General features: G+C 41.3%; 1 protein-coding gene across 2 annotated transcripts in view; it reads right to left on the bottom strand.

The window, feature by feature from the left end:
* Positions 1-14,475, bottom strand: part of OLA1 (Obg like ATPase 1) — a 174,435-nt gene extending 159,960 nt beyond the window's left edge. The window contains exons 1-3 of one of the 2 annotated variants that reach the window (XM_032292920.1): positions 14,019-14,142; positions 13,478-13,486; positions 12,558-12,658 (exon numbers count right to left, since the gene is read on the bottom strand). In XM_032292920.1, coding sequence (XP_032148811.1) covers positions 12,558-12,658; positions 13,478-13,483 — 107 coding nt within the window. In that variant the 5' untranslated portion in view covers positions 13,484-13,486; positions 14,019-14,142. Of the gene's footprint in view, positions 1-12,557; positions 12,659-13,477; positions 13,487-14,018; positions 14,143-14,277 lie in introns of those variants that run through there. The other variant, XM_032292921.1, reaches the window with a different exon arrangement.
* Positions 14,476-24,006: the final 9,531 nt, after the last annotated feature.

Genomic DNA, 24,006 nt, shown 5'->3' with positions numbered 1-24,006 from the left:
CCCGCCTCGGCCTCCCAAAGTGCTGGGATTACAGGCTTGAGCCACCGCGCCCAGCCTACACACAAATTTTTGACTGGGCCAGGGGTCAGCGCTCCTAATCCCTGTGTTGTTCAATGGTCAACTGTAATTTCTTTCTTTCTTCTTTTCTTTCTTTCTCTTTCCTTCCTTCCTTCCTTCCTTTCCTTTCCTTTCCTTTCTTCTTTCTTTCTTTTCTTTTTCTTTCTCTTTCTTTCTTCCTTTCTTCTCTCTCTCTCTCTCCCCCCCCCCCCCCCCCTTTTTTTTTTTTTTTTTTTTTTTTTTGAGATAGAGTCTCACTTTATTGCCAGGCTGGAGTGCAATGTCACAAACACTGCTCACTGCAGCCTCAACCTCCCAGGCTCAAGACATCCTCCAGTGTCAGCCTCTCAAGTAGCTGGGACTACATGTGCATACCACCACCCCTGGCTAATATCTATATTTTTTGTAAAGACAGGGTTTCACCCTGTTGCACAGGCTGGTCTTGAACTCCTGAACTCAAGCAGTCTGCCCGCCTTGGTCTCTTAAAGTGCTGGGATTATAAGTGTGAGTCATCATGCCCAGACCTCAACTGTACCTTAAGGAGCAAAAAAAAAAATTATTTGAAATTATGTAGCGATACAGCAATATAGACTAGAATTCTGAAAAAGAAACTCATTTAAAATTTTAAAACTAGGTGGCGCATGGTAGCTCAAGCCTGTAATCTTGAGGTCAGGAGTTCGAGACCAACCTGACCAATATGGTGAAAGCTCATCTCCACTAAAAATACAAAAATTAGCCAGGCGTGGTGGTAGTTGCCTGTAATCTCAGCTACTCGGGAGGCCGAGGCAGGAGAATTGCTTGAACCCAGGAGGCGGAAGTTGCAGTGAGTGGAGATCATGCCACTGTACTCCAGCACGAGCAACACAGCGAGACTGTCTTGGGGAAAAAAAAAATTTAAACTTAAAACCCATTAATCTATGAAGTACTTCTAAGGCACATAATTACTGCTGAATACCAGGAAAGAGTGATTAGGAAAATAGATCTGTTGTTCAAAATGATCATTCAGAACATATTAAAAAGAGAAAGTAAATAATTCCCAACTCACAAATTTCTATGAAACAGCAGGCATTCTGGAATGTTGACAAGTATACAATAAGATTTAAATTCATTTAAAATGATATTGGGGAGTTTTGATTCCCCTCTGCCACAAGAACTGCCCTCCTGCTATAAACAGCTAGAAAATCAGACAAAACCTATGAAATAAGCTTTCACACAAAGGACAGTACGTATCACAGGACTGTGTTCCCTGAGAGAGTAACAAATAAACTAAGCTCTACAATTCCTCTAGCTTACTACTTACTAATGGTTTCAAAGTCACCATTCCAAGAGGGGAAACCAACAGAACCCAGCAGTCACACCAAGGTGAAGAGACTAAGATGAGAGTTAGGAGGCCAAGGCAACTAGAATTTACGGGAGAGTACGCTAGAAAGGCAGGAGCTACACAGAGAAAGTGCTCTGAAGAGCCACAGAGGGTCCCTTCAAGAACCTGGCTAAGTAATGATTTGCGCATGAGTAAATTCAATCTCTACAAGTCCAGGGAAAGAACCACCCAAATGTGGTAGGATGAACGATTCTCAGGGCTCACACAGAGATAGGAACAGTTCACATTCCTATGAGCCAGAGTGGAGAGATCTTGTAATACAAGGGTATTTGGATAGAGTCCTCAAAAGGGTCAAGTCTTAATACTAGGGCTTAAGTAGCACCAAAGCACAAAATCTTATTAATCCATCATAAGAAAGCATAAGAAGAAGCCTCAAAACAATTAATCTGATACATAAATAACTAAATGCCATACCAAGGTCCAATATTCTTTAAAGAAAAACAACAATATTTAGCATTTAATATAAAATCCGCAGTGTATGAAATCTAACAAAAATTATAAGACATACAAAAAAGCAGAAATATATATGCCAAAATCAGGATAACAGTCAATAAATACAAACATACTGAGGAATGAGAGATGAAGTAATGAGAGATGAAGTAGCATAAAAGGACTTTAAAATAAATGGTACAAATCTTTTTAAATTTTTCTTAAGGATATAAAAGCGAATATAAAGACAATGAGGAAGAAAATGAAACATATAATAAAATCCAAATAAAATTATTGTGAAAAAATACAGTATTTGAAATAAAATGAAATTGAAACGAAAAATACACCGGACGTGATTAGCAGCAGACTGGACACTGCAAAGAAAAGACCTTGAAGACAGCAATAAAAGTATCCAAATGAAGCACAAAGAGAGAAAAAGACTAGAGAAGGAAATAACCAGAGCTTCAACAGGATACTTTCTAGGGAAGAACACGCATTTACAGTCGTGCATCACTTAATGATGGGGATATATTCTGAGAAATGGGTCCTTAGGCAATTTCATCATTGTGCGAACATTATAGAGTATATTTACACAAACCTAGATGGTACAGCTTACTACACACCTAGGCTATATGGGTAATACAAGGGTATTTGGATAGAGTCCTCAAAAGGGTCAAGTCTTAATACTAGGGCTTAAGTAGCACCAAAGCACAAAACACAGGAAGCCTACTGCTTCTAGGCTAAACCTGTACAGCATGTTACTGTACTGAACACTGTAGACAAATGTAAAGGCAGGTATTGTGTATCTAAACATAGAAAAGGTAGAGTAAAAATATAGTATAAAAGTGGTACAGGACACTTACCATGAGTGGAGCTTGCAGACCTGGAAGGTGCTCTGGGTGAGTCAGTGAGTGAGTCATGAGTGAATGTGAGAGCCCAGGACATTACTGTACACTACTGTAGACTTTATGAACACTGTACATTCAGGATACACTAAAATTATTTTTTAATGTTTTTCTTCAATAATAAATTAACCTTAGCTTACTTTTTACCTTACAAACTTTAATTTTTTAAACTCATTGAGTCTTTGTAATAACACTTAGCTTAAAATACAAATACATTGTTAGCTGTACAAAAATTTTTTCTTTATATCCTTATTCCATATGCTTTTTAAAATATCTTTAAAGTGTGTTTTTTTAAACCTTTAAACCTTTTTGCTAAAAAACAAGACATAAACATACACAATAATGTAGGCCTACACAGAGTCAAATCATCATTATCATTGTCTTCCACCTATACATCTTGTCCCACTGGAAGGTCTTCAGGGGCATTAACACACATGGAGCTGTCATCTCCTATGATAACAATGCCTCCTTCTGGAATACCACCTGAAGGAACTGCCTGGGGCTGTTTTACAGTTACTTTTTTTTTTTTTTTAAATAAGTAGAAGGAGTGCACTCTAAAATAACAATAAAAATTACAGTATAGGCTGAGCACACAGGTTCATGCCTGTAATCCCAACACTTGGGAGGCTGAGGCAAAAAGATCCCTTGAAGCCAGGAGTTCAAGACCAGCCTAGGAAACACAGGAAGTCCCTGTCTCTACAAAAATATATTTTTTTAATTAGCCAGGTGGGGTGGTGTGTGCCTGTAGTCCCAGCTATACACAGGTGGCTGAGGCAGGAGGATTGCTTGAGCCCAAGAGCTCTAGCCTGCAGTAAACTATGATCAGGCCACTGTACTCCAGCCTGGGCAACAGAGCAAGACTCTGCCTCAAAAAACAAACAAAAACTAACTATAGTAAATACATAAACCAATAACACAGTCGTTTGTTATCAGGTATTAGATACTATACATAATTGTATATGCTATATGTTCATATGACTGGCAGCACAAGCTTGTTTACACTAGCATCACCACAAATGTGTGAGTCATGCCTTGCACTATGAAGTTACCACAGCTACAATGTCACCAGGTGATAGAAAATTTTCACCTTCATTATAATCTTATCGGACCTCCGTCATATATGCAGTCAGTCATTGACCAACATCATTATGCAGCACTTGTAATAGGCGTCCCAGAAAGGGAAAAAAGTGGAAGATTATCTTCAAAGCACTAGAAGAATAACTGTCAACCTAGAATTCTACCCAGTGAAAATATCTTTCAAAATGAAGAAGTAATAAGCACATGAAAACATGTATACTTAGCCATCAAGAAAACACCAACTGGCGAGGCACGGTGGCTCATGCCTGTAATCCTAGCACTTTGGGAGGCCAAGGTGGATAGATCATCTGAGGTCAGGAGTTTGAGACCAGCCTAGCCAACATAGTGAAACCCTAGCTCTACTAAAAATGCAAAAATTACCCAGTGGTGGCGTACAACTCCAGCTACTCAGGAGGCTAAGGCAGGAGAATCACTCCGAACCCGGGGGGTTGGAGGTTGCAGTGAGCCGAGATTGTGTCATTGCACTAAAGCCTGGGCAACAGAGCAAGACTCCATTCTCAAAAACAAAAACAAAAAAATCCAAAAAACCACAGATCAAAAACTTCACAACTTGGTTATAATAAAAAAGATGGTAACAAGTGTTAACAAGATGTGGGATACTAGAACCTACCTACACTGCTTGTGTGAATATAAAATGGTGCAACCACTGTGGAAAATAGTTTGGCAGCCCTCAATAGCTAAACATACAGTCACATATGACCCAGAAATTTTACTCCTAAATATATACCTAAGAGAAATAAAAACATATGTATAAATAAAAATTTATATATCCTAAGACTGAAGCAGCCAAGAGTACAAATAACATATTGTACTGAAATATACAATATGTCATATTATCACTGAAAGATACTGTGGTGCCAGAAAGTAGAGAGCACTCGAAAAATAAAGAGGACATGTCAAAAGGAGTATAAATGAACATAAAGGCTCCTAATCACCAAATCTGGGCAATTTGAGCAACAAAATAACAACAGTAATGGATTACAACCAAAAGAATAAATTAAGAATCTATATTGATATAAATAAGCTATAATGAAATACTTGAATAAATGGGGAACTTTCTTTTACAATAGAATTTTACACAATAGAATTTCCATTACTCCTTCTATAAATTGTTTCTTCTAAATGTAGAAGAAATAAGGAATATTTTTTAATTTGGCAAACACCACAATAATTGTTTCAGTAAGAATCAATAATACATGCCAAAATTAGGGGGCAAAAGTATGAGAAACAATGTATGTACATAATCTCAAAGGATCCCCTTCAAGATGCTTATTAATTGCAATGGGAAAAATAATAACCCTTTCAGTTAACTCTTGTTGGTATCAGAAATCTGTCAGATACCAACAAACAATCAAAGTTAACATCACCAAAAATGGACAAGTCAACATCATGTGCTTTCTAATACACTGTATTGAAAAGCATATGTCACTTCTATGCCCCAAAGTGCATAATTTGAAATTAATCATGAGGAAACATCAAACAAACCCCAAATGATGGCTGTACACAATAACTGGCCAGCACTCTTCAAAAGTGTCAAGGACATCAAATACAAAAAGACACTGAGAAAGAGTTCCAGGTTAAAGGAAACTAACGAACAAAACAATTAAATGCAGCTGGGCACAGTGGCTCATGCCTATAATCCTGGCACTTGGGAGGACGAGGTGGGAGGATTGCTTGAGGCCAAGAGTTTGAGACCAGCCTGGGCAACACAGTGAGAACCCATCTCTACCAAAAAAAAAAAAAAAAAAATTTTAAAATTAGCCTAACACCGGGCCGGGCGCGGTGGCTCATGCCTGTAATCCCAGCACTTTGGGAGGCTTAGGTGGGTGGATCATCTGAAGTCAGGAGTTTGAGATCAGCCTGTCCAACATGGTGAAACCCTATCTCTACTAAAAAACTACAAAAAATTAGCGGGGCATGGTGGTGGATGTCTGTAATCCCAGCTACTCGGGAGCCTGAGGCAGGAGAATCACTTGAACCTGGGAGGCGGAGGTTGCAGTGAGCCAAGATTGCCCCACTGTACTCCAGCCTGGGCAACAAAAGCAAAAGTCTGCCTCAAAAAAAGAAATTAACCTGACATATACCATGTGCCTGCAGTCTCAGCTACTCAGGTGGCTGAGGTGGAATGAACACTTGAGCCCTGGAATTCAAGCCTGCAGTGAGCTATGATCAAGCGAAGGCACTCCAGCCTGGGCAACAGAATAAGACTCTATCTCAAAAAAAAACTAAAAACAATTAAATGCAACATACAATTATGGACTGAACCTTGGACCAAAAAGAGGACATTGGTGGGACAATTAGTAAATCAATGTTTAGTTCCTGATTTTGATTATTGTACTATAGTTATAAAGATTTTAACACTTAGGGATTGCAAGCAGAGGTTAAATAGTAATTTTTAAAACTATTTTTGTGAGTGTGAGATTTTTTTAAGCATGAAATTATTTCAAAAAAATTTTTTTTCCATATGGGTCTTGCTATATTGTCCAGGCTAGAGTGTAGTGGCTATTCAGAGATCTCACTATCCATCAGGACAGGAGTTTTGATCTGCTCTGTTACTGACCTGGACCAGTTCACCCTCCTTAGACAACCTAGTGATCCTCCACTCCTGATAAGTCACCATATTGATGATGAACTTAGTGTGGACACTGGATCGGCCCTGTGGGTAGCACTGCAGACACCCAATCAGCATAGCACACTACAGCCCAGAACTCCTGGGCTCAAGGGATCCTCCTACCTCAACCTCCTGAGTAGCTGAGACTACTGGTGGGCACCACTAAGCCCAGCTCAAAATTTTTTCTAATTTAATTTTAAGTGAAAAGTCAAGTAAACTGGCAAGAGATCATTGTAATACATACCCAACAAAGAACTCATATCCAAAAAAAAAAAAAAAAAAACTCCTAATCATTAAGAAAAAAACCCAGACTTTTTATATAAGATATCCAATAACATATGAAAAGATGCTCAAAATTACAAACCATCAAGAGATATCTCTGATATCCATAGATACCTGTCTTCTCTGTAGACATGGGAATCTGACTCTCAGCTTAACTTTATCAGCTTTTTAGAACAAAAATACTCAGATCACCGGTATTTGTAGCCTAGAGAATAATTTTCCTCCTGTGAGTTCCTTTGAGCAATCAAGAATGGAGCTTGTAAAAAACAAGAAAGCTAAGAATCAACTAGGAAGACTTCTAGGAACACATAGGCATTACACATTTTGTATTAGGAAAATAGTGGACTGCAGTGGACTGAAGATGGCCACACATTTTTTGTCACTTCCGCCATCAAGAGGTGGAGTCTATTTCCCCTCTCCCCATGTCTCTGGGCTAGTGTCATGACTTGCCTTGACCAAAAGATTTCTGTATAAGCATGCTATGCCACTGCCACACTTCCATTGTCTCGAGTCAGACACCAGGATATAGGAAGCTTGGTCTAGAGACCATTTAGAAAGAGAATAACACCAAATATAAGAGAAGTGCCCTGACTTTTAGCCAACCCTGCTAAGATCCCAGATCTACTGAAGTGGCTATATTGGATCTTCCAGCCTCAACTAGCCACCACCTGAATGCAGTCACTTGAGGGATCCCAAACAGACCAGCAGAAGACCTATCTAGCTCACCTACATTCCCAACAAAGAAAAACTGTTACTGTTTTAAACTGTTACTGTTTTGGAATGGTTTGCTACACAACAACAGACAACTAAACAATGATGATAACTCTCTTGTGATTTTTTTTCCCCAGCATTTTCTACAACCTCTTCCCTCAGCAATAGTAAATGGCTTTCACAGATGCTGTGATTGGTCTCTAGAAAATTGGGAGAAGGCAATTTGCAGAAACACCAAAATGTATTCCCAGAAGCAGCGGCTAAGCAAGGCAATTACTCTCCTGGGGCAATTTGTGAGTGTTTAAACAGTATACTAGCTGCCCCTAATATCCATTTTCCCATTCTTTCAGAGTAATCGTTGTTTGTTTTTTGTTGTTGAGATGGAGTCTTGCTGTTGCCCAGGCTGAAGTGCAGTGGCACAATCTTGGCTCACTGCAATGTCTGCCTCCCAAGTTCAAGTGGTTCTCCTGCCTCAGCCTCCCGAGTAGCTGATTACAGGAATGTACACATCCAGCTAATTTTTATATCTTCAGTAAAGATGGAGTTTCACCATGTTGGCCAGCCTGGTCTAGAACTCCTGACCTTAAGCGATCTGCTTAACTCGGCCTCCCAAAGTGCTGGGATTACAGACGCGAGCCACCATGCCCGGTAATAGAATTTTTAACCGAACATGTCAAAATAAAGACTACATTTTCTTGCCTTCCTTGCAACTAAATTCTTGTGACTAAATTCCGGACAAAGGGATGTTGGCAGAAGTATAATATGGCAGTTTACAGGAAAAAGGCTGCTAGTAAAGTTTGGCCCCTTGACCCTTCGATAACCAGCTGCAATTCACAACACCCTAGACCAGCAGCCCTCGACCTTTTTGGCACTAAGGACTGAACCATGAATTGGCTTCATGGAAGCCAATTTTTCCACGGACCGACGGTGTGGGGAATTGTTTCAGGATGAAACTGCTCACTTCAGATAATCAGGCATTAGATTCTCCTAAGGAGCGTGCAACCTAGATCTCTTGCATACGCAGGTCGCAACAGGGCGCACGCTCCTCTAAGAATCTAATACAGCTGCTGACGTGGCCAGAGGTGGAGCTAAGGTGGGAATGCTCACTTGCCTGCTGCTCACCTCCTGCAGCGCCGCCTGGTTTCCCACACGCCACACAGATCCCACAGATCGGTATCAGTCCGCAGAATGAGGTTCGGGGACCCCTAGCCCTAGACCTTGAGGATGTGGCCACACCCTAGGGATTGCCGAGCTGTGAACTGAAAGGAGCATAGGTAACTGAGGACTTCATAAAGAGGTCCACTATACCAATCTATGACTGCAAAATGTACATTTTTTTTTACATGAAAAAGAAACTGGTTATCTGGGGTTTTCCGATGCTCTTAATTGAATCTAATCCCATCTGATGCAGTGGATAGCAACAAGACGAGCGATCCCTCACAGAAATAAAGAAGTTTGGAATATTGTATCTAAAGGTACTTTCCCCCCAACATTCTCTTAAGCCTCACAACCACAATGATACACTGGTCCAACAGGAGCTCATTCATAAAGGGTCACTCGGTTGAGAAAAAGCAGTACAGAGCTAGAAACCAAATCTCCATATTCTTTCTACTTCATTAAAAGAGGCCATTGAAACATGTCTCCTTGCCCGGCACGGTGGCTCACGCCTGTTGGAATTACAGGCGTGAGCCACCGCGCCGGGCAAGGAGACATGTTTTTATTTGAGACAGAGTCTAGCTCTGTCGCCCAGGCTGGAGTGCAGTGGCGCGATGTTGGCTCACTGCAACCTCGGCCTCCCAGGTTCAACAATTCTCCTGCCTCAGTCTCCTGAGTAGCTGGGATTACAGGTGCGTGCCACCATGCCCAGCTAATTTTTGAATTTTTAATAGAGATGGGGTTTCACCATCTTGGTGAGGCTGGTCTCCAACTCCTGATCTCATGATCCGCCTACCTCAGCCTCTCAAAGTGCTAAAATTACAGGCGTGAGCCATCGCGCCCAATTGGAGACATGTTTTAATAGGAGACATGATTTTGGAGGCTGAGCTGGGTAGATCACTTGAGCCCAGGAGTTTGAGAACAGCCTGAGGGCACCATGGTGAAACCCTGTCTCTGCAAAAAATATGAACGTTAACCAGGCACAGTGGTGTGTGCCTGCAGTTCCAGCTACTCAGGAGGCTGAGGAGGGAGGACTGCTTGAGCCTGGGAGGTTGAGGCTGCAGTGAGCTGTGATTATGCCACTGCACTCCAGCCTGGGCAAAAGAATGAGATATTGCTCAAAAAAACAAAAACATGTCTCCTTATCACTAAATCTACACCCAGACATCAAAGGGGAAATATGTATTTCATTAACAAATAATTACTAAATATCTACTATGTTCCAACACCACTGTATCCCATTAACAAATACTAAATATCTACTATGTTCCTAACATGTCTAGGCACTAGAAATATGCCAATAAGCAAGAACAAGATAATCCGTGCCTTCATGGGATTTAAATTGTAATGGGGCAAATGTCAAATTGCTTATTAAATTAGATAATATATATAAAGCACTCAGAATAGTGATTGGCATACAGTAAATGTTCAATAAATATCTGATTAGCTATAAATATTACCTCTAAGTTTCTGGGTCATCAGCCTTATGCAGACTAAAAAGTAAGCCTTTCTATTCGCCCAGGTAAAACCAAGAGATTCTCTAGATGGTTTTGTACTGAATGTCCTTACTTTTGATCAACATCTGTCCCCTTCCCACAATCTATATCTTGTAGACCTATACAGAAGCAGACAGGTCCAGTCAGATTTCCTTACTCAGGAATTGGAATTACAGGAGAGACAAGAGATGAGAAACAACCAGAAGTCCAAGGATTCACATGGCTGAGCTCCACATGGATCCATTTCTGCCAGCACCACTTGGCTCCTATCCCTCCTGAGGCCTGGCTGTTCGGATCCTAATTCATTCATTCCAATAAACCTCTTTTTCTTGCTGAAAATAGCCAGAATTGTTTTGCTTACAAAGAATCCTACCTGACATACTTGGGTGAAGTAAGATCATTGTACAAAAAGTGGTGTTTACAACCAAATACAATTAATTGCCAAAACTTATTAAACTGTACCTTTAAAATGAGTGAATTTTACTATTAGTGAAGTATACCTCAATGACATTGGGCGGGGGAAGCATTTTATTTAAAAGTGTAAACAGCACATTTATTCTGAATAATAAAATATTTTTAGGTTATTTCCATGTACATTAATTTCATTATACTCTGTGACTAAAAAGCTTATACAGTCGTCACTCCGTAGCTGCAGGGGATTGGTTCTAAGATTCCAGCAGATCAAGTCCCTTATATACAATGATGTAGTATAATACCTAATGCAATGTAAATGTTAGGTAAATAGGTGTTTACTGTTTTGTTTTTTTATTGTTTTCATTTTTTATTTAAAAAAAAAAATTTTTTTTTTTTGAGATGGAGTCTCACTCTGTTGCCCAGGCTGGAATGCAGCAGCACGATCTTGGCTCACTGCAACCTCTGCCTGCCCAGACTCAAGCTATTCTCCTGCCTCAACCTCCCAAGTATCAGGTTCCCACCACCATGTCCAGCTAACTTTTGTATTTTTTTAAAGTAGAGATGGGGTTTCGCCATGTTGGCCAAGCTGGTTTCGAACTCCTGACCTCAAGTGATCCTCAGCATCCCAAAGTGCTGGGATTATAGGCGTGATCACCCATGCATAGCCAATTTTTTTAAAAAATATTTTTAAGATTGGTTGAATCCAAGGATGTGAAACCACAGATATAGAGGGCTGCCTATATGTACAGAAAACACTTAAAATGGCCCATTTTAAAGTAATCCTGTTTAAAGTCAAGTTGTTATAAATGTAGCAATTCTAGAATGAGAAGTATGTGAATATCTAAAAACTGTATCTTCCTTACCAGTGCCATATTAGCTCACAACATAATGATCACACCTTGCTTTCACGTTTATTGATAGCGCTCTACAGTACTTTAATTATTTGTTTTGCTTACATTTCCACTCTCTATTTAGTCTTACTTTACAAGCAGACTATATCACAGCAGGAAACCCCTTCAAAATGCAAACCTCTTCAAGCTCCAGGAACGACTGAAATCAGGACATCCACATTTGTTCATGTTTTACATTACATGAATTTAAGACATGCCTCACTTGGTCACACCATGTTCTACTCACTGAGGAATCCCTATGACAGAAGCTCCTAGGAATACCTAAGAACATGATTGTCCTACCTGCCACCAACCTAAAAGACCACAGTACATCCCAAAATACCCTTGATCACCTTCACACATCCACATTGAATCTGTTACCTATTAGTACATCCTAATATATTTTAAGGTTAGTGAAAGGTTAAATAATGAAAAAGAAGACTTGGGCAGGGCATGGTGGCTCACACCTATAATCCCAGCACTTTGGGAAGCTGAGGCAGGCAGATCACCTGAGGTCAGGACTTCAAGACCAGCCTGGTCAACAAGGTGAAACCCCGTCTCTACTAAAAATACAAAAACTAGCTGGGCGTGGTGGCATGCACCTACCTCCCCACTAACTCCAGCTACTCAGGACACTGAGACGGGAGAATTGCTTGAACCCAGGAGGCTGAGGTTGCAGTGAGTCAAGATCGTGCCACTGCATTCCACCCTGGGCAATAGAATGAGACTCCATCTCAAAAGAAAAGAAAACATTACAAAAACTCAAATTTCCGTTCTCAGAACTTTCAGATTTAGACATTTTGTAATAGGAACCCTAACAAGTTCCACTGCAAAATTCAAAACTGTCACCTCCTTCTCCATCAAACTTATAATGGAGCTTTCAAATCTATATCCTAAAGTATCCTACTGCGTGGCATCTGGTAGCCAGCCTAGGTAGGTACTACACATAGCCAACCAGCACTGAAATCAATAAAATAAATCTAAAGTCTAATTTTGCAAGGTTAATAGTCTGGCTTCCTGGCCTCTTTTCTTCAACTTAAATTTTGATTACCTCATTGTTCCCATTTCTACAATAGGACCCCAAATATTTACACAATGAAAATAAGAAAAGCCCCAACATTCACCTACCCAACATTTGGCAATCCAACAATACCAATTTTCAGTGAGGTTCCAAATCTTCCAATGATTGGGGGTGGTTTAATTCCATCACCTCCCTTCTTGGGGGGCATCTGAAATACCAAAGCAGACATATGAACAAAACTTTTTACTATCCACATGGACCCAAAACACATTTCATCACATAAAATGTATTACTGAATCAAGATTAAGAGCAAAACATACTATAGATAGCGATCCAAAACTAACGGCTAAATCCACTTTTTTTTTTAACAAAAAATTTTTTAAAGTCCTGTAAACATATCTGATTCTGATGGTTGTCAAAGGAGTCACTGCTGAGAAGTCCCAGAAAGACTGATCTAAAATCAGTATTTGTTGGGCCGGGCATAGTGGCTCAGGCCTGTAATCCCGGCACTTTTGGGAGGCCAAGGTGAGCGGACTGCTTGAGACCAGGAGCAGAGACCAGCTTAGCCAACATGGAGAAACCCCGTCTCTACTTAAAAAAAAAAAAAAATACAAAAAAAAATTAGCCAGGCACGGCGGCGTGTGCCTGTAATTCCTGCTATTCGGGAGGCTGAGGCTTGAAAACTGCTTAAACCTAGGAGGCAGAGGTTGCAGTGCTTTGAGATCGCGCCACTGGACTCTGCCTGAGCCACAGAGCAAGGCTCTATCTTAAATAAATAAATAAATAAAATCTTTGTGGCATCAGGAATCAAAGATAAAAGAGTTTAGCTACCAACCTTACATCCAGACTGCTCACAAAACACTTTCTTAACCTGATATATGATTATATGAACGAAAACATTTAGAAGCAGGTACACAGATAAGAATAAAAGAAAATTCCATTCTAGAACCACCAGTAACTAAGTCACCCTTCACACCAAACCATTTCTCTAGAATCTGGAATCTGATTTTTCCCATTCACTCACAACCCCCATTTTTCACATAGATGAACACCCACCAGGTACTAGGGTCCTTCCGCCAAGTTCCTCCCACCTTTGGCACTGAAGGTACGGCTCATCAGTCATCATAAGCAACCTCCAAAATCTACACCATGGTGACTATTTCTAATCGTAAATGAATCGAATAAACCTTTTTATTTACAAGTCGAAACTTTCTCTGTCCCTCACTAGTTCTGACTCCTAATTCGTACGTGCGGAATTAGTGCCAAGGGAAATCACAAGGACTGCTAAGCTCAAGTCTCAGAAGCTGGGAACTAAAACTGTCCCTGTCTTCTGGCTGAGAGTTGTACCTCCTAGGACCACACTGGGGCTCTGCCCTTGTAGTAATATTCCAGCCTCTGATCCTTGACCCCGAGGGCCAGGAATTTCCCTTCTCAGCCTCCTGACACCTGTTCCTGGCCAACCCCCAGGCCTCCAAGGCACAGATAACATGAACAGCGCCGGTCGGGTCCTCTGGCATACCGAGCGGTGGCCAGCCGCCCACCCAAGGCGGGCCTCACCCCCCATCCTCCCCCTCCGGACTGGGCCACTGGCCGTCCCGCCCTCAGGAGAAGGCTTTCGCCAGGGCTTTCCCGCGTGAGGCGTAGGCCGATCTCCCGACGCGCGGCCTAGTCCGGCAGCGCCTCATTCATCCACACACCCCGACACCACCCGCTGCCCTGGCCCCATCTTGGCCACCGGGCCCAGGCCTCGCACCAGCCTCAGGGCAATGGGCCTGGGCACCCAAGACTTGGCGGAGAGCGCGCCCCCGGGCTCCCTGAGGACCTCACCGTGTTCGGCCTGCGCGATGACACGGGGTCCCAACGGCAGCGAGAAAAAGGTCCTGCCGGCAGCCGGAGGCGGGGATGAAGGAGGAGAGAACGCAGGCCCAGCCCCTCCGCCGAGCTGCACGCACACTGCCGCGGCAGCGGCGGAACGGGCGGGCCGGGCACCGAGCGGCACCTGCGCGCACGCCGTGGGCCCCGCCCCTCCCCGCCTCGCCCGCGCGCCCCGCGCATTGGCCCGACAGGCCAGGGAGGCGGGAGCAGGGCGGGAGGAGCCCAGGGTGGGAGGAGCCTCGCGGCGTCCGGGAGGGCCGGAGAGTGTAGGCGCTGGCCAAGCGCTTCCCGCGAGCTCTAGGCTTCCGCGTTAGCACGTGGGGTTTCTCGGTTCCACGTCTCCGCTTCCGCCCGGCTGCGTGGACCGGGTTGCCTCCTCACATTCGCTAGCTGGGGCCTGCAGCCCCCGCGCTTCCCCGGCTGTACTGCGAAGCGCCTTGGGCCCTGACTTCCTCCAGGAGATCCGGGGCTCCTGAAGTCAAGCTAACTGCCGCACCAGCCCCGGGGACAGCGTGGCCGCCAGCCCGTCTCCCTTTTCCTATAACTTTATTCGGTCAGTCCGTACGGAGAGAAGCTGTTAACTAAACATTCTTGAAGGAAAAAGGGACTAAGGGAAGCTTTGGTTTAAGGATTCCTTCCTCGCCTTACAGTTAAGGTGTCTGACACAGGTACTGGAACCCAGAATGCGTTTGAGCCCATTTCCCCGCTTTTCCTCTTGGCGATTGAGAGCAGGGCCTTTTGAAATTTGGGGATTTCCAATCTGGGTTTCACCACTCATTGACTGTGACCCTAGACAAACTAACTTCTCTGGACCTCAATTTCGTTCTGGATAAAATGAGGCTATTGAGACCACCTTATGAGGTTGTTAGTGATGATAAAATGAGACAATGTGTGTTGAGCTCCTAACAACAGTACCTAGCACATATAGAAAAGGCTCGTGAATAGTCACTGCTGTTGATTATTAGGATATCATCCCATCTCACCCACACCATGTCAACACCATGAGCGCCACTGGAGAAGGAATTCTTTTATTTAGGTCCTGGCTTTCAGATGCCATTCAGGTATTTGTTGTAATGAATATACCTGTCCAAAAAACTATGACACTAGAAGCTTCTTTTAAAGGGATTAGTTGCTATCCCCATTTTACTAGTAAAGGAACACCACCAGAAAGGTTGATTAATTTGGATGAAGTCACACAACTAGTAAATGGCAGCAGCATATTTCAAACCCCAATGTAACTGAAAATCTGGCTTGCAAAGTGGCTCATACCTGTAATCCCAGCACTTTGGTAGCCCAAGTGGGAAGAGGACTTGAGCCTAGGAGTTGGAAAACAGCCTGGGCAACGTAGTGAGACCCCATCTCTACAAAAAAAAAAAATTAGCTGGGTATGGTGGCACATACCTGTAGTCCCAGCTACTCAGGAGGCTGAGGTGAGAGGATGGCTTGAGCCTGGGAGCTCAAGGCTGTAGTGAGCTATATCACTGCCACAGCATTCTAGCCTGGGTATAGAGCAAGACCTTGTCTATAACAAAATAAATAAAAATTAATTAAATAAAATTAAAACTAACTGAAAATTTTGTTTTCTTTCAGCGAGAATTCATTCAACTAGAGACTCTCTATAAGCTCCAACTGAGCCACTATTCATAATAAAATTGCGTTAAGGCTTTTCCTTAGGCCTGTAACAGTGATCTACTGAGGTGAGTTAAAGAGCTTTCTCTATAATTTTGGAAATTCTCAAGGATACAGGCAACTTGATTTGGTTTTATATTATTTTTTTCTGAATATTATTTATAAATATGCCCTATGTATATCCCTGGTCTCGTACCCTTGTCACTAAACCATATATATATATAAAACAGTTATCTTGGTGCACTTTAGCTATGAAAAAGAGGGCTAACTGCACACATTTTGTGGCCACTATGAAAATAACTCTCAGGAATAGCCCTTCAAAGTGATTCCTAAATCATTTGCTGCTATTTTAGTAATGAAGTTCTATAGTGCATTCACATTGCTGCTTGTGGAAATAGGGAAGAACCATTACTTTAAAAGCTTAAGAGGCCAGGCATGGTGGCTGACACCTCTAATCCCAGCACTCTGGAAGGCTGAGGCAGGCAGATCACCGAGGTCAGGAGTTCGAGACCAGCCTGGCCAACATGATGAAAACCCTTCTCAACTAAAAATACAAAAATTAGCTGGGCGTAATGGTGGGCACCTGTAACCTCAGCTACTCAGGAGGCTAAGGCAGGAGAATCACTTGAACCTGGGAGGTGAAGGCTGGAGTGAGCCAAGATCATGTACTCCACCCGGAGCAACAGAGGACAACTCTATCCTAAAAAAAAAAAAAAAAAAAAAAAAAATGCTCGAGAATCCCAGAGAGCCCTCTCTGCCCAGCAACCAGCCACTCCAATACTGATTGAAAATGTTCCCCAGTCGTGGAGTACTAGAATCATCTTCAACTTATCACTGTCTGTTGGCCAAATCTAGCTACTTCTTCAATATCAGTATCTCTCAGATTTACCCATTTCCTTAAATTCACACTATCAAGTTCTTAAATCAATCACCTGTTTTTCTATTTATAGCTACATCTTTCTTACCTGCACTTTAACCACTTTTAAAATGCCTTGCCAAAACAGTGAGCTAGGCAGAATTTCAGGAGTGGCCAGATGCTGCTGCCAGCGCTTTCCTGATAATAGGACTCCATTTCCAACTCACTGTCACTGGGGGTCAGTTTGTATTCACAAGAAAGAAGATCTCATTGGCCAGTTCAGGTAAAGTTCTAACAAGGGTCCCATCAGCCATGGCTAGGTGGGTAAGGGTCACATAGTCAAAACAGCCATATGAGTGACTTCTCCCTCTCTACCAATGAAACACGTAGTTCTCAGGAAAGACCCTACTGGGTATCTACTATTCTACAATGCTAAAGGAAGACTCAGTGAAACAAATAGGATATTAATAGTTAACACTAATGCCAAGCCTAAAAAAGACTTTGAACAGAGGAAAGCATGTTTTTGAGCTTTTGCACAAAGTGAAGTCTATTTAGTACCCGTTTGGCTCAATGATTAGGTGAAGCCTAGAGGAAAGAATTAGATGTGGTCTAGAATGAAAATTGAGCAAAAGATTTCAGTCAGAGTGGAATGAGACTAGACCATCAGGTCAGGTCAACAGAAGGTGGCTACGGAGGAAAGATCAATGGAATGAAAAAGTAGACAGAGCCCATGGTTTCACTCTTTGCTATCATTAGCCTCTCTGGATTTTTCTTTCCTTCCCAGGCTCTGCCAGTGACCAGGGATCAAGTGAGTTGACTTAAAGTCACAAAGGATCTAGAGAATGGTTTGGGGTCAGTAATTTATCCCCAAATACAGAGTAGCTCCGTTGGAAATTCAGAGATTTATTGATCCTGTGCAGAAAGCTAAGCAACAGGAGACAGAGTACACAAAGAGAGGATGAGAAGGAAAAGAGGAAAATGGCAGCAACATGTTCACCATGTGCTTGCAAGGCCTGACTACACCTGTTGGCCAGCCCTGTTCACATCTGTGAGGGGCAGAACAGAAAACAGAATAATAGTAATAACTACACTAAAAGGGAAGTTGAGTCCTGATAATAACGTTAGGAGGGGAAAGGGACAAGTTGCACAAAAATACCCCATATAGGTAGTAACTTAAATTGCATTTTTCTCTATTACCTGTATCAGATGTTTTTCTCTCTCTACACTAAGCTTACTATCATAGCCAGTCTCCAGACTAAGGACTGGGCATAGTCCCATATACTTAGAATATCCTACTCTGAACACTCTTGTTATCGTTATTTATATAAAATTATGTTCTTGAACACCTACTCCATCCCAGGCATTGCTGTAGGCTTTGGAGTCATGTAGAATAAGATAAATATGGTCCTTTCCCTGAAGGAGCTAGCAATCTAGTGGAGTAAACAAATAGGTGACTACATAAAGAACTATATGAGAATCTGGTAAAATATATAAAAGAATATCTAAATACTTCACAATTTGAAAGTTGGAACCATCCTGGTTTTCACTTACCTTCACAACATCTGATATTATGTACCAGGCAGTGCCTAGTCATCAGACCCTTTCCTTGTTCAATCACCAGCAATACTCAGACCCTGTTAGGCATCAGCAAAGAAACAGGTTTTCCATTTTCTTTTCTTTTCTTTTTTTTTTTTTGAGACAGCATCTTGCTCTGTTGTCCAGGCTGGAGTGCAGTGGCCGGATCACAGCTCACTGCAGACTTGACCTCCTGGACTCAAGGGATCCTCCTACCTAAGCCTTCCAAGTAGCTGGGACTACAGATGTGTGCCACCATGCCAGGCCAGTTTTTTTGTATTTTTTGTAGAGGTGGGGTTTTGCCATTTTGCCCAGGCTAGTTTCAAACTCCTGGAGTCAAATGAGCTGCCCTTCTAAGCCTTCCAAAGTGCTAGGATTACAGGCATGAGCCACTGTGCTGAGCCCAAATTTTCCACTGTCATTCTACACTTGACAGAGTCTGTTTTCTAAGTTATTGAAATTGGACTGTAAGTTACTGGTGAATTAAAACACAAGTAAACAATTACTTCTATTCTAGAATTGCTCATAGCATTTGAAAGAATGCTGATTAAAGAATTCGTATATTCTAGAAACTGCTGGAGTTTTGTAATATCTATTGTAATTCATAGATACTAACAATTTAGGAATTATTTTGTTCTTATTAAGATTCAGAGTCTCCCTATGTTGCCCAGGCTGGAATGGAGTGGCTGTTCACCAGGGGACTGTTCATAGCACACTGCAGCCTTGACTTCCTGGGCTCAAGAGATCCTTCCACCTCAGCCAAGTAACTAAGACTACAGGTGCATACCACCACACCAGCTATTTTTTTTTTTTCTAATATAGAGACAGGGTCTTACTATGTTGCTCAGTCTAGATTCAAAGTCCTTGGCTCAAGCAATCCTCTCTCCTCAGCCTCCCAAAGTGCTTGGATTATAGGCATGAGCCACCACAACCAGCCTCAATTTACGAATTCTTAAAAGAAAAATGTACATATCATTTTCCCAGAGGCAACATAAAAAGACATATCCTAATTCATAAAAGTAAATATATTATCACTGTATTACCTAGCTAATACTTCGAGATACAAATAACAGAAGTTTTGATTCAATGAAAATGTATCATATGTAACAAAGTACAGAGCGGGAGAACAAGGCTGATAGATTCAATAGCTCAACACTATTTTCAAGGATCCTAATTCTTTCCATGTAATGTCTCTGTCTTCCTTGGGCTTCCCTGGTTTTATTCTTTTTCTTCTTTTTTTTTTTTTATTAGACAGAGTTTCGCTGTTGTTGCCCAGGCTGGAGTGTACAATAGCGTGATCTCGGCTCACTGCAACCTCCACCTCCTGGGTTCAAGCAATTCTCCTGCCTCAGCCTCCCAAGTAGCTAGGATTACAGGCATGCACCACCACCTGGCTAATTTTTTTTTTTGTATTTTTAGTAGAGATGGGGTTTCTCCATGTTGGTCAAGCTGGTTTCAAATTCCTGACCTCAGGTAATCCGCCCATCTTGGCCTCCCAAAGTGCTGGGATTACAGATGTGAGCCACTGCAGCTGGCCCTAAGATGATTCTTAGAAGTCATGACTACTGTTACTTTGGGTGGTGTCTATCATCCCATAGCCCCTTCACTCTAAGAAGGGTTCATTTTCCTCATCAAACTGAGACCTAGCCTTCCTGCTTATAGCACATGAACCCTCCAGCTACAGTAGATTGGACTAGGGATGGATGAAAACCTGACCCAAACTGTGCAAATTGAGATTCTCTTTCTCTCTAGGAGCTGGACTTAGAACATAGCAACAAATAATATCAGTTGCTTAAAGGAGAACATAGAATCAGGTCTATGTCAAACAATTTATTGACATGTAGATATTCTAAAGAAAGAGAAAAATAAACACCGAGGGAGGAAGAAGGGTAATTTATCAGCCATCTATATGGTTCTGGGGAAACTGAGAGGGGAAAGAGTCATCACAAGTTCTGTGTTTCCAGTTCCAGAGTCTAGTTCTCCTAAAGTCCTGTGTATTTTCTGAGCTTGGACTCTGTGAGATAGCACTGTGTTCTACCAAGAATTTCTGTTTTCTCTTTAATACATTTGCAGTGGGTTTCTATTTCTTATAGCCAGACAATGGTTGCAATGGCCAAAGCAAACAAAAATATATACTCTCTCCAGAACTGTTAATATGTTTTGGGGCACAATGGTCCAATGTTTCTCTTAGCTGTAGTTTTTTCTTTTGGTTTGTTTTTTTGTAGAAACAGTCTTGCTATGTTGCTCAGGCTGGATTTGAACTGTTGATCTCAAGCCTCCCACATCGGCCTCCCAAAGTGTTGAGATTACAGGTGTGAGCCACCACATCTGGCCCCTCTTACCTGTAGTTTTAAGTTATAAGACATTATTTCCCACTGTGTGTTCTGTGGAACAATGATACTCCATGTTGCAAAATAAGAGATTCAGGATCAGATAACTTTAGAAAGTGCTGTAAAACCCCTTTGGGAGACTGATAATATATATTAGTATATTTAAAGTTTTGAGACATTCTGCAAGAAAAAAGGTCTGTTAACCCAGCATTGCCAAATACATATAGCCTTCTTGATATAATGAGCACTAAAATCTCTTGGAACAGGTACTCTGTGGAGAGCAACTCTTTGAAAGTTGCTACTATAGTGATTTACGAGTACTTTTGTTTCAGGAAAAAATATATATATTGAAGAATGCTGTCTTCCTTTGCCTTTTAACAACTAACAAACAAACAATAAAATGATAACAAGGAAAAAGAGAAGTGAGTTTCAATCCTAAGGAAACCAGTGCTCCCACAAGATGCCTCACTATCAAGAAGAAATTTAAAATTAGAATTAAGAGTCTTGAACTATATTTCATTCTGGATGAGAAAATGTGTTTTCAAGTGGAGTAAAAGATCTCCAAAGAGTGGGATGAAATTTGTAGTTTTTCTTAAACGACCTTAGCAAATTAGGGATCTCCCTCTAGAAACTGTCTTTAGGATGCCCTGACAGCCAGTACAAGAACTCCTGATTAGAATAGCCATTTTTTAATACTATTTCTGTGCCCTGTAAGAATTAGCAAGACTAAAAAGATTGCTTAATACATTGGCTTCCTGACCAACTGAAGTAACAAATAAGGGCTCAGTTTGGTACATCTTTTAAATTACAGCTACATTATACAAATGATCTAAAAATCAAGAGAGGAGTGTACTAACAATCATCCTCAGGATCAAACTATTTTTTTCTGTTTATGTTTGTCTTTTAAGAGGTTTTTAGGTTGAGAAAAAGATAATGATGATTAAACCCCTATTGTCTGAAACACTGCTAACCACTTTACATTTGGGACCTCATTTACTGCTCCAGATAACTTTTCTGTGAGTATTTATTATTACAACCCTTTTACAGCTAAGGACACCAAGTCTGTAAAAAGCTAGGAAATTGTATTAGATTGATTGATTGATTATCGGAATCTCACTCTGTTGCCCAGGCCAGAGTGCAGTGTCAATATCTCGACTCACTACAACCTCCGCCTCCCAGGTTCAAGCAGTTCTCCTGCCTCAGCCTCCAGAGTAGCTAGGATTACAGGTGTGTGCCACCATACCGAGCTAATTTTTGTTTTTTTAATAGAGATGGGTTTTTGCCGTATTGGCCAGGCTGGTCCCAAACTCTTGACCTCAGATGATCTGCCTGCCTCGGCCTCCCAAAGTGCTGGCATTACAGGCATGAGCCACTGCACCTGGCCACTATTTTATTAGTTTTTAACAACTGTTAGATTGCATAAAACCAGTTCCATCTGACTTCAGAGCTCTTGTACTTTCTATTTAAATATGTTTTTCCCACAGTAGCCAAATGATGTTACAAACGTAGTATAGAAAAAATGCAATCTAACAGCATAGATCAAAAAAGAAGTGACTACACACCTATTAGAATGACCAAAATCCAGAACACTGAAAACACTGAATGATGGCAATAATATGGAGCAACAGGAACACTCACTTATTGCTGATGTGAGTGCAAAATGGCACAGCTACTTTGGAAGACAGTTTGACAGTTTCTTACAAAATTAAACATACTTTTGCCATACAATCTAGCAAATTGCATTTCTTGGTATTTGCCCAAAGGAGTTGAAAACATATTAACACAAAAACCTGCACATGGATGGCAGCTTCATTCATAATTGCCAAAACCTGGAAGCAACCAATATCCCTTTCAGTAAGAATTCTAGATAAATAAATGTTGTTACATCTAGACTATGGAATATTATTCAATGCTAAAAAGAAATGAGTCCTCAAGCCACGAAAAGATATGGAGGAAACTTAAAATACATATTACTAAATGAAAGAAACCCATCTGAAAAGGCTACATATTGTTTGATTCCAACAATATGACATTCTGGGGAAGGCAAAAGCAATGGAGTCAGTGAAAGGATCAGCGGCTGTTAGGGTTTGGGGGAAGGGAGGAAAGAATAAGAGTACAGAGGATTTTTAGGGCAGTGAAATTACTCTGTATGATACTATAATGGTGAATATTTGTCATTATGCATCTGTACCTACCCATAGAATGTACAACAGCAAGAGTGAATCCCAATGTAAACTATAGACTTTGGGTGATATTGATGTGTCAGTGTAGGTTCATCAGTTATAACAAATGCACCACTCTGATGAGAGACGTTGATAATAGGGAGGTTATGCATGAGTGGGGCAGAAGTATATGGGAAGTCTCTATACTTTCCTCTCAATTTTGCGGTGAACCTAAAACCACTGTAAAAAAAATAAAGCCTGTTTTTTAAAAGAGAAAATAGCTGGGCACGGTGGCTCACACCTGTTATCCCAACGCTTTGGGAGGCCAACGCACACAGATTGTTTGAACCCAGGAGTTCAAGACTAGCCTGGGCAACATGGTAAAACCCCGTCTCTATTAAAAAAAAAATGCAAAAACTTAGTTGGGAAGGGTGATGCGCACCTGTAGTCTCAGCCACCTGGGAGCTGAGATGGGAGAATCACCTGAGCCCAAGGAGGTCGAAACTGCAATGAGCTGTGATCGTGCCACTGCATTTTAGCATAGGTTACAGAGCCAGATCCTGTCTCAAAAAAAAAAAAAAAAAAAAAAGAGGAAGAAGAAGAATGTGTGTGTGTGTGTGTGTGTGTGTGTGTTCTTTTTACTGAAGCAAAAGATTAATTGAAATATTTTCTGTAAAAAAAAAAAATTGACCTCAAAGGGAACTTCTAGGATTTCTGTTTTTAATCATGACTATTTCAGTTCTGTAAATATGACTATTAACAGTGTTGGAAGACATATTTAGTATATCAGTAGGCTTCAGAATTCAAAGAGAAATAAGAGCCTGGAAACATTAAGGCTTCAATGTTCATGATGTGACCAGGATTATCTAAATTGAGGCAATGATTAAAATGTTTTGTCAAGGAACAGTTTATTCAGGGAATCCTGGATGAATTACTGTGAAATCAATGGTGAACTATTCAGTGATGCATATAAGTAGGAAGATGAGGTCCCAGAATGGTTTCTTTCCATTTCTTCTGTCTTTTAACCTCAGTTTTCATTGCAGCTTGAAGACAACTGTTTTCTAATGATGCTTATAAAATCAAAGAACACTGCCTGAAAAAGTACCAACAAAACTGTTCTAAGACAAAT

This window comes from Sapajus apella, unplaced genomic scaffold (assembly GCF_009761245.1).
Source record: "Sapajus apella isolate SASKATOON/1434 unplaced genomic scaffold, GSC_monkey_1.0 scaffold28, whole genome shotgun sequence".
Lineage (NCBI taxonomy): Eukaryota > Metazoa > Chordata > Mammalia > Primates > Cebidae > Sapajus > Sapajus apella.
Note: the sequence above shows the minus strand (reverse complement) of the source record. Positions and strands in the feature narration are given on the sequence as shown.